Source organism: Mustela nigripes, chromosome 15, assembly GCF_022355385.1.
Source record: "Mustela nigripes isolate SB6536 chromosome 15, MUSNIG.SB6536, whole genome shotgun sequence".
Lineage (NCBI taxonomy): Eukaryota > Metazoa > Chordata > Mammalia > Carnivora > Mustelidae > Mustela > Mustela nigripes.
In genome coordinates this window covers 82,824,599-82,835,897 of record NC_081571.1, presented here as the reverse complement: position 1 = coordinate 82,835,897, position 11,299 = coordinate 82,824,599, and the positions used below count along the sequence as shown (strand labels likewise).

The 11,299-nt window shown below is 52.3% G+C and overlaps 1 protein-coding gene across 5 annotated transcripts in view; it reads left to right on the top strand.

Moving 5' to 3' along the window:
• Positions 1–11,299, top strand: part of CARS2 (cysteinyl-tRNA synthetase 2, mitochondrial) — a 38,268-nt gene that overhangs the window by 7,933 nt on the left and 19,036 nt on the right. For 4 of the 5 annotated variants that reach the window (XM_059378034.1, XM_059378033.1, XM_059378032.1 and 1 more), the window contains 4 exons: positions 2,380–2,451; positions 2,560–2,665; positions 3,922–4,005; positions 6,433–6,562. In XM_059378034.1, the coding sequence (XP_059234017.1) occupies positions 2,380–2,451; positions 2,560–2,665; positions 3,922–4,005; positions 6,433–6,562 (392 nt within the window). The remainder of the gene's footprint in view (positions 1–2,379; positions 2,452–2,559; positions 2,666–3,921; positions 4,006–6,432; positions 6,563–11,299) is intronic. The other variant, XM_059378035.1, reaches the window with a different exon arrangement.

Genomic DNA, 11,299 nt, shown 5'->3' with positions numbered 1-11,299 from the left:
TCAGTGTTTCCAGACCGTGGCCGCCGGGCTCGTGCGTGTGGGCTGGAGAAGCCACAGGTGGAACCGGCTGGTGTGTTGGGGCACGTGGTACCCGATAGGTCATTTAGAGGAGTGTGTGCGTGTTCGTGGTGGTCCCCCTTTTAGAACAAGAGACATGGACTCTAGAGTTCGTGTGGGGCCAGGAAAAGTCTGTAAAACAGTATTGGGGCAGCTGGGGGGCTCAGTCAGTGAAGCATCTGCCTTTGGCTCAGGTCATGATGCCAGGGTCCTGGGATCGAGTCCCATGTTGGGCTCCCGGCTCAGTGGGGAGTCTGCTTCTCCCTTGGCTCCTCCCCAGCTTGTGTTCTCTCTGTCAAATAAATAAATAAAATCTTTTTTAAAAATTTTATTTATTTAGGGACGCCTGGGTGGCTCAGTGGGTTAGGCCGCTGCCTTTGGCTCAGGTCGTGATCTCAGGGTCCTGGGATCGAGTCCCGCATCGGGCTCTCTGCTCAGCAGGGAGCCTGCTTCCCTCTCTCTCTCTGCCTGCCTCTCCATCTACTTGTGATTTCTCTCTGTCAAATAAATAAATAAAATTTTTAAAAAAGATTTTATTTATTTATTTGACAGAGAGAGAGTACAAGTAGTCAGAGTGGCAGACAGAGGGAGAGGGAGAAGCAGGCTTCCCGCCGAGCAGGGAGCCCAATGTGGAGCTTGATCCCAGGACCCTGGGATCATGACCTGAGCCAAAGGCAGCCGCTCAAATGACTGAGCCACCCAGGCACCCTAATAAATAAAATCTTTTAAAAAATATGTAGAAATGATATTTTCTACATGACAGAAAATAGCCATGAAAACTGGGATCATAACTGAAAGTAACAGCAGAGATAAAAGGCTGATTTCTTTCATGTAAAAATACTTCCTCCAAACCAACAGGAGGAGCTCCACAGGTCAGTGGAGAAACGGGTGCGGTGATCCTGGACTGTTCCATAGAAATGGTTCCTCGGCACGTGAGATGTTCAGGCTCTTCAGAAGAGAGAAGCACACGTTAAACTTACAGTGAGAAAGTGTTAGTGGTCCCGTTGCCGACGTCCAGAAGTGGGGCCCCCCATGCGGTCAGGGGCTCCGTCAGGGTCAGACCTGCGTGACCTCCGTGGGGGGCAGGTCGCCAGCCAGGATGCGTGCACCTGTGCTCCGACCGGCAGTCTGGCGTCTGCATCCGGAGCTCAGAGAGGGACCTGCACGTGTGTCACGGCAGGAGAGAGTGTGAGCGGCTCCCGGTCCCCCGGCAGGCGGGCAGCAGGATGGTGGTGGACTCGGAGGGAGGGAGCCGCGTGCAGGCCGTGTGTGCGGGGCTCAGGTGCAGCAGGGGGTGCAGACCCGTGGGTCCGGGAGCCGGGTGATGGCCGCTAGCCAGCGTCGTCCGCGCACACGGCTGTCCTTCCCAGATGCACATGACCCTTGTCGCAGTCTTTCGGGGCGGAAGGGGGGTCCTCTCTGTGTTGCAAAGAAAGCCGAAGACGCAGAGGTTCATGGCCTTGCTAACGGCCACATGGCTGAGAAGTCCCATTTTGTTCACCAGATTTATTTATTCAGTAAATGTCTGGTGGTCACGGTTTCTAGGATGATTGCCCTTCGGGGGCCCCAGGCGGGAAGGAACACAGCTGTGGGGTGACGGGGCTGGAGGTGGCCTCTCACTTGTGAAGGTCGTGCTGCCGTGGAGCCGAGCCCTGGTTCTGGGGCAGGGGTGGGGGCCGGGAGCTTGGGTCCAGGTCCCTTCACAGGCTCCATGGGGTCCTATACCTGTCGTGCTTTTGGTTTTGGAGCACTTTTTTTTTTTTTTTTTTTGCTGAAAAATAAAAAATGCTTTGGGGAGCCTGTTTTTCTGGGCCAGTGCCCTCTGAAAGCCTAGGGCTGCCAAAATGTGCCCCCAAATGCCCTGGGCTCAGAATGTGATGTCTGTGTCCTGGGGCTACCTGTGCCCCTGCACCCTGCCCGGCCACTGCACCCCCCGCCACCTGCCCACTGTCTGCACCTGCTCTGCTGCTTTCCAGGCCCTTCTCAGAGAGCTCCTCGCTGTTGCATTTGACGGGTTTCCTTGCCGCCTGAGGGTAAGATAGGAACCCCAGGTTCTGGTCATGGCATGGACTACATTGAGCTTGCCCCGCCCTAGAAAAGCGGAAGCTTTTTTGTGTGTTTTGGGGTGTTGTTTTGAATTATGTAACAGAAATCGTGACATTGTTGATTTTTCTTCTCTCTAACCAGAAAGCGGGGTCGGTCAGCCTCTGCATCTAGCTGAGTTACTAGAATGGGTTTGGGAGCTAAAACGAGAGGCCCCCTTTGGGAGTCCGGCCATGGGGGGGCCCGACCTGCTGACCGGCTCGCCTCGTCTTCCTGCAGATGAACGTGTCGCCTGCTTCTCTCGCCAGTCTGTATGAAGAGGATTTTAAACAAGACATGGCAGCCTTGAAGGTGAAGAGCGCTGGAGTCCGCCCGCCATGAGGGTGTGAGCGCTGAACGCCGGTGTCGCTGACCCACGCCTTTCCCGTGGGACGTCATCTAGCCTTTGCTTTCCGTCAGGTCCTCCCCCCGACGGTGTACTTGAGGGTGACTGAAAATATTCCTCAGATCATTTCTTTCATCGAAGGAATCATTGCTAATGGGCACGCTTACCCCACAGCACAAGGTAGGGGTCCCGTTCCTTACCAGGGCGTGGGCTAGATCCTGGGGGGCCGGGAGAAACTGGACCCGTGTTTGCACGTTGTTGGAGTTGCCGGACGCCGCACTGTCTTTTCTCGCCTGCTGTGGTATCCGACCAAGTGCTGGAACGTTCTCTATCGCAACCCGTCCTCCTGCTGGCCGCTCCCGGCGTGGGGCCGTCGCCCTCCGCGGACCGGTGACAGCGTCCTCCCCGCACACCCCACGGCGGCTGGCGTGGGAGCCACTGCTTTTTGCCTGGCCTTTGCTCCCGCTGGGGTCCCGGTGGCCCTGAGCCAGGCCTCCCCCTTGCGATCCCTTTCTGCCCAAGTCCCACTCGTCCTCACCCCCTGACCAAGCTTTCCCCTCCCAGGACGTTCCCTCTCCGCTCGGGGCTGAGAGCGGACACTCAGCCTGGCCCTGGTGCCGTGCTGTGCCCTCGGCCGCTGGGCACGGGCTGTCCTAGCTGTTCCTGTCCCCCTACCCCGTCCCTTCTGGGATGATAAAAACCGCTGGTTTTTAGTGAATGACTCATTAGCATGCCCAGCCCAGACCTGAGATATGTGCGTCTGGTGCTTGTTGTGCGGCAGGAACCAAGTATAAAGCCAGAGGAAGACACCGGTGTTGCGGGTGCCGTCGAGCCCCGTCTTTCAGGGGCTCCTGCCCACGCGCCTCCAGCCCCGCGGGGCCCAGTTCCCCGGCGCGCGCACTAGACTTTGACAAGTCTTCCTTGACCTTATTCGCTGTGTTTAGATTTCGTCTCCCAAAAAAATCTGTTTGTGAGCGGCTCGGGTGACCGAGCCGCACTCTTCCCTGGAAGCACGGGCGCTGTTTTCCCGCCGCGGGGAGCCAGAATGAGACCCGCGGCCCAGAGCAGGCGTCAGGGGGCGGAGGACCAAACGCTCCCTAGCGGGGGCGTGGCTGGCTTGTCGCTCTGTGACGCTGCTTTTTGTGTGTTTGTTTTTTTAAAGATTTTATTTATTTGAGAGAGAGAGATCACAAGTACGCAGAGAGGCAGCAGAGACAGGGGCAGGTTCCCCGCTGAGCAGACAGCCCGATGCGGGGCTCGATCCCAGGACCCTGAGATCATGACCTGAGCCGAAGGCAGAGGCTTAACCCACTGAGCCACCCAGGCGCCCCTCCTATTTTATTATTTAAATTTTACTGAGTTAACAGACAGGGCAGTGTTGGTTTCTGGAGTGGAATTCGGTGATTCTGAGAAATGATGGATTCTTTATCAAACAGGCAATGTCTACTTCGACCTGCAGTCGAGAGGAGACAGGTACGGCAAGCTGGTCGGTGTGGTCCCCAGTCCCGTCGGAGAGCCTGGTGAGTGGACCCCGCTCCCACACTGGGGCCCGGGTCTGCAGGGCAGGCTCGGCCTCTCCGACCCGCGTTCGGCGCCCGACCGTCCACCCCTGCGGCTTGTGCTGTTTGACTCATTGTTTACAGCAAGAGAGGGAGTTTGAGGGTGAAGTCCTCTCGGCAGGGGTGAGTCTGCTCCCTGCCAGGTCCTCAGCCCTCCTCCCTGCGGAGGGCACCTTCACACACTCCTGCTGTCGCGTTGGCCGCCACACTCACCTCCTCCTGCATTTTCCCGCAGAGCAGATCCTGTAGGCGCTTGAACACATAGAACGTTCCCGCCGAATTTCCCTTTATTCCGCCGCTCTTCTGTTGAGTGACTGTTGGACTGAAGCCATTTTTATGGAGAAGAAGGATGTATATAGAAATAAATTTGAAATAATTTTTTTAAAAGGTTTTTATTTATTTGACAGAGAGAGAGATCGCAAGTAGGCAGAGAGGCAGGCAGAGAGAGAGGAGGAAGCAGGCTCCCCGCTGAGCAGAGAGCCCGATGCGGGGCTCGATCCCAGGACCCTGAGATCGTGACCTGAGCCGAAGGCAGAGGCTTAACACACTGAGCCACTCAGGCGCCCCCAAAATAATTTTTAAAAATTTAAAGTTAAAAATAATTTTAAATTAAAAAAAAAATACTACTTGAGAGAACCAAGTAAAGATGAGCCAAAACCCCAAAGACAAATCTTCCAAGCGAGTTTTGTCTTTAGACATTAGCCTCCACTCCATAAATGACACCAGTTATTTTTTCATTTTTTTTATGTTTTAAAGATTTTATTTATTTGACAGAGAGAGCGCATGAGCTGGGGGAAAGGCAGAGGGAGAAGCAGGCTCCCCACCGAGCAAGGAGCCCGATGCAGGGCTCAATCCCAGGACACCAGGATCATGACCTGAGCCAAAGGCTGAAGGCGGCGGCTTAACCGACCGAGGCACCAGGTGCCCCAATGAAGCCATTTGCTTTAATTAGTGACAGTGTTATCTGACTCCTCAGAAACCGTGTTTGTTCCTCTCACGCGTGAGTACGCTGCTCCCTCCAGAAAGGCCAGAACCGAGCACCGCACATGTGTGGGTTTGCCACCGTGCCCCAGGGAAGCAGAGGACATGTTTCTGAGCCCCACGTTCTAGCATCAGTGATGCTTTGGTGTTGGATAGACTTTAGGGGCGTCTCGCTGGTGCAGTCGGTGGGGCGTCCGCCTCTTGGGTTCGGCTCGCGTCATGATCTCAGGGTCATGGGATCGAGCCCTGCATCGGGCTCCGTGCTCAGCGGGGAGCCTGAGATGCCCTCTCTCCCTCTCTCTCTGCCCCCCCACCATCTTGCAAATAAGTAAGTCCTTAAAAAACAGCAGGCTTTATTTGAGGGCAGTTTTAGGGAGGAGCGAAGATTTCCCACATTGTCCTGACCCTGCTCACACACAGCCTGCCCTGTTCATGCACGTGACGCACCAGAAATGGACATCTGTCCTAGCGGGTACACCTGTAGGGACACATCATTACCCCAAGTCTGTGGTTTGCACAAGCGTTCACGCTTGGTGCTGATTTTTCTGTGGGCTGGATAACTGTAATGATGCGTGTCACAGAGCTGCTTTACTGCCCTCAGACCTCCCCTGTGCCCCAGCGGCTCCAACCCCCTCCCTCCTCACCCCTGGCAACCCATGATCTCTTACTGTCTGCATGGTTTTGCCTTTTCTGGAATGCCGTAGGGTTAGAGTCATACAGTGTGTGGTCTTTTCTGACTGGCTTTTTTCACTCAGTACACATTTAAGTGTATATGTGTGTTGAAGCCACCAGGTCCCACTGGGACCCAGGCAGGGGCAGAACCCCTTGGGGGCAGGGCATGCAGTCACCTTGCAGGAGTCTCTGGAGCCTGATAGGTCATTTCCTTTGAGAGCTGAGTAATACTCCCGCGTCTGGATGCAGCTCCCTCTCGTGTCCCCTGTTGCCGGTTGTGGCGGTGCCAAGCTTTGGGACAGACAGAGCCCAGGACCGGCTCGTCCCACCGGGTACTGTCACCTGACCCTCCTCTTCTGGGCTCTCCTGCTCCTCAGATGTCACTGACACTCACAGCGTTTTTCTCCGTGTGATTGTCTCTCTGGGGGGAGTTGCCCGGGACTCCTCTGCCGGCGGACTAGCCCGACCGCTCAGCTCTGCGCTTCCCGGGAGGAAGCATCGGGTTTGATCGGCGACGCCCCCCACTCCTGCGCTGAAACCGGCCTCGCCTCGCGCCGGGACCTCCCTCTCGGGCCTGTTTTAGATAAAGGTGTTGGGGTTCCTTCGGGCCTCCTGGGGAGAGGAGGAGCAGGAGGGCACGTGCCCGAAGGAGCCGCGTCTTCGGGATGTCGTGGCCCGGCCACGTGGCTTTGCCAGTCGTGGCTTCCCGGCCCTGACTGTCATTGCTCTTGGCAGCTGCGACAGACAAGCGGCACGCCGGCGACTTTGCCCTGTGGAAGGCGGCCAGGCCGCAGGAGGTGTTCTGGGCGTCCCCCTGGGGAAACGGAAGACCTGGCTGGCACATAGAGTGTTCCACCCTCTCCAGGTGAGGTTGTGTCCTGGGCGGGCTTGCACTACCGCGCGTGGCCAGCAGAGGGGGCGGGTGAGAGCAGCAGCCGCCGGGCGGGGGGGGGGGGGGCTCTTTCTCTTTTTTTTTCATCGAGTTTTTAATTGTACTTCCAGCGTAGTTAAGTACAGCATTACGTCAGCTTCATGTGTCAGCGTGGGGGTTCAGCCGCGCTCCACGCTCCTCCGCACCATCGTGCTGTGCTCCGGACCCCACCCCTGTGCCCGCGCCCCCCACTCCCCTCCCCTCTGGGGCCCATCAGCGTGTTTCCTGTACTTAAGAGTCTGTTTCTTTTCTTTCTTTCTTTTTTTTAATTTTAAGATTTTATTTATTTATTTGACAGAGAGACACAGCGAGAGAGGGAGCACAGCAGGGGGGTAGGAGAGGGGGAAGCAGGCGTCCCACCGAGCAGGGAGCCCGATGCGGGGCTGGATCCCAGGACCCGGGGATCACGACCTGAGCCGAAGGCCGACGCTCAGTGACTGAGCCACCCGGGCGCCCCTAAGAGTCTGTTCTTGATTTGCCTCTTTTTTCCCCTTTGTTCATTTTGTTTCTTAAGTTTCACGTGTGCGTGAAGCCACACGGTGTTTGTCCTTCTCTGACTCGTCTCCGCGCGACGCTGACTCCGTCCTGCTGTTGCACGCGGAAGACGTCATCACGTTCACGGCTGAGCACGCTTCCGTTTGACACATGTCACCTGTGTCATCCCGTCGTCTCTCGGTGGCCACGGGCTGCTTCCACAGTTGGGCTGTTGTAAATAATGCTGCCGTGAATGGGGCGCGTGTGTCCCTCTGAATGACTGATTTGTGTGTTCTTCGGGTAAACACCCAAAAGTAAAACTGCTGGTCATAACGTAGCTCAATTCTCAGCTTTCTGAGGACCCTCCATGCTGTTTCCCGGAGTGGCCGCCCCAGCTTGCTCTCCCACCAGCAGTGCAGGAGGCTCCCCTTTCCCCGCATCCGCGCCAGCACTGTTCTCGTGGTTTGGGTTTGAGCCGTGCTGACAGGTGCGATCTGGTTTGGGTTCGCCTTTCCCTGATGCTGAGCGTCCTTTCACGTCTCGTGGTCCCTCTGAGTCTTCTTCGGAGAAGTGTCCGTTCGTGTCTTCTGCCCACTTTTCACTGGGACTCTTTGGTTTGGGGTGTTGAGTTGCGTCAGTTCTTTATGTATTTTGGACACTAACCCTTTGTTGGGTACGTGATTTGCCAGCATCTTCCCCTGTTCTGTAAGTCGTCTGCTGGTTTTGATGGTCGTGTCCTTCGCTGCGCAGAGACTTACTGCTCTGAAGAAGTCGTCCCAGGACGGGCACCTGGGTGGCTCAGTGGGTTAAAGCTGCTGCCTTCGGCTCAGGTCATGGTCTCAGGGTCCTGGGATCGAGTCCCGCGTCGGGCTCTCTGCTCAGCGGGGAGCCTGCTTCCCTTCCTCTCTCTCTCTCTGCCTGCCTCTCTGCCTACTTGTGATCTCTCTGTCAAATAAATAAATAAAATCTTAAAAAAAAAAAAAAAAAAGAAAGAAAGAAAGAAAGAAAAAGAAGTCCCAGGAGCTCATTTTTGCTCGTTTCTCTTGCTTCAGGAGCCGTACCTAGAATGCGGTTGTCAGAAGCTATGCCAGGGGAATCCCTGCCTGTGTCTCTTCTAGATTTTAATGGATTCCTTTTTCACATTTAGCTCTTTCATCCATTTTTATTGTATTTTCGTGTGTGCTGGAAAAAGGTGATTGAGTTTCATTCTTCTGCATGTGGCTGTCCCGTTCTCCCAGCCCCATTCGTCGAAGAGACTTTCCTTTTCCCATTGTACATTCTTTCCTGCTTCGTCAAAGATTGGCCGTATAATTGTGGGATTATTTCTGGGTTTTCCATTGTGTTCCATTGATCTGTGATGTCTACTTAGGCCAGTACCGTACTATTTGGACCACTACAAGTAATTTAACTTGAAGTCTAGAGTTGTGATCCCTCCAGTTTTGCTTTCCTTTTTCAAAATTACTTTGGTTATTTTGGTCCTTTTGTGGTTCCATACAAATTTCAGGATTCTTTCTTCTTTATTGTTACTGTTTATTCTGTGAAAAGTGCTGCAGGTATTTTGATGGGGATTGCATTAATGCATTAAATGTGTAGATTGCTTGGGGTGATGTGAACACTTGAACAATATTCTTCCCCAGTCAATGAGCATCCAATGTCTTCCATTTCTTTGTGTCATTTTCCGTTTCTTTCATCGCTTTACAGTTTCCAAAGTGTAGGCCTTTCTTCTCTGTGCTTGGATTTATTCCTGTGTATCTTTTTATTTTTGGTACAGTTGTAAATGGGATTATTTCTGCCGCTTCCTTATGAGTGAACAGAAATGCAACAGTTTTCTGAACATTGATTTGGCATACTGAGTTTCATTTATCTTTTTTAATAGTATTTTGGTGAAGTCTCTAGGGTTTTCTGTGTATGATACCATGTCATCTGCAAATAGAGTTTTGCTTCTTCTTTACCAGTTTGGCTTCTATTGTTTCTTCTGTTGTCTGATTGCGGATGCGGGGACGTCCAGTCCTGAGTTGGGTAGAAGCGGTGAGAGTGGACATCCCTGTCTTGTCCCTGACCTTACGGGAGAGCACTCAGTGTTTCCCTACCGAGTAGGGAGTTAGGTGCAGGATTTTCATTTATGGTCTTTATTATTAATGAGGTGTGTTCCCTCTAGACCTGCTCTGTTGAGGGTTTTTATCCTGAATGGATGTTGTACTTTGTCAGATGCTTTTTCTGCATCTGTTGAAATGGGTATATTGTTCTTATCCGTTCTCTTGTTGATGTCCTGTATCACACTGGTTGTTTTGTGAATATTTAAACCGCCCTAGCAACCCAGCAATAGATATCATTTGGTTGTGGTGCATGGTTTTTAGAATATATTGTTGGATTCAGTTTGCTAGGATTTTGTGGAGGACTTTCACATCCAGATGCATAAGAGAGACTGGGCCGTGGTTCTCTTTTTCAGTGGTGTCTTTGCGGCTTTTGGTATTGGGGTGATGCTGGCCTCACAGAGTGAATTTGGAGTTCCTCTTCTACTTACTGGAATGGTTTGACAAGAATATGTGTTAACTCTTCATTAAATGTTTGCTAGAATTCACCTGCAAAACCATCTGGTCCCAGACTTTAATTTGTTGGGAGTTGCTGTGTTTCCTCCGTTTCATACTATTAGTTACGGTGATCTTTCTGTTCTACTCAGAGAGTCCCCTTTAATATTTCTTTTTTTTTTTTTTTTCTTTTTTTTGGTCAGAGAGAGAGATTGAGAGAAAGAGGGAACATAAGCAGGGGGAGCAGCAGAGAGAGAGGGAAAGGGAGGGAAAAACAGGCTCCCCACTGAGCAAGGAGCCTGATGTGGGACTCAGTCCCAGGATCCCGGGATCGTGACCTGAGCCGAAGGCGGCCGACCAGCTGACTGAGGCACCCAGGCGCCCCTCTTTCAGCACTTTGACTATATCAAGCCATTCTCTTGCCTGCAAAGTTTCTGCTGAAAAATTCACTGATAGCCGTATGGGGTTTCCTTTGTGTGTAACTGTCTTCTTTTCTCTTGCTGCTTTTATTTATTTTAGAGAGGGAGACATTGTGTGAGTTGGGGAGGGACAGTGGGAGAGAGTCCTCAAGCCGACTCCACACTGAGTGCAGAGTCTGATACGGGGCCTGCTCCCGTGACCGCGATCATGACCTGAGCCAAACTCAAGAGTCGGACTCTCAGCTGACTGAGCTACCCAGGCACGTGCCCCCACCCCCGTTTTTTTCTTTATCACTGTCTTTTGCTTTTTATTCACTGTGTATCTTGGTGCAGACCTTCTTGTATTGATTTTCTTGGGGGAAGTCTCTGTGCCTTCTATATCTGGATATCTGTTTCCTTCCCCAGATTGAGGAATTTTTTAGCTATTATTTCTTTAAATAAATCTTCTGCCCCTTTTTCTCTCTCTTATTCTGGGATCCCTATAACATGCATGTTTTATGCTTAATGGAGTCACTGAATTCCCAAAGTCTGTTCTCACTTTGCATATTTTTCTTTCCTCTCACCAGCTCGGCTTAATTACTTTCCATGATTCCTTCTTCCACGTCATTAATCAGCTCTTCTGCTTCTTCTAGCCTCCTATATATTCCATCCAGTGTAGTGGATTGGATTGGATTGGATTGGATTGTATGTATGTATGTATGTATGTATTTATTTATTTATTTTAAATACAGAGAAGCTTTTTCTTTTAAAGAGTTTATTTATTTGGGGCACCTGGGTGGCTTAGTGGGTTAAGGCACTGTCTTTGGCTCAGGTCATGGTCTCAGGGTCCTGGGATCGAGCCCCACACAAGGCTCCCTGCTCAGTGGAGACCCTGCTTCCCCCTCTGTCTGTGCCTGCCTCTGCCTACTTGTGATCTCTCTCTGTCAAATAAATAAATGAAATCTTAAAAAAAAAAAAAAGTTTATTTATTTGACAGCAGCGAGAAAGAGAGAGAGAGAGGAGCAGAGGGAAAGGGAGAAGTAGACTCCCCGCCAAGCAGGAAGCCCAATGCGGGGATCGATCTCAGGACCCTGGGATCATGACCTGGGCTAAAGGCAGGCACTCAACTGACTGAGCCACCCAGGCACCCCCAGATGTCTCTTTAAGGGTGGAAACTCAGCTTCCTGACATCTTCCTGCCCCTCCCAGAGCTTAGCTGCTGATTTTTAAAATTGTGTGTGTTAAAGATTTATTTATTTTAGAGAGAAAGAG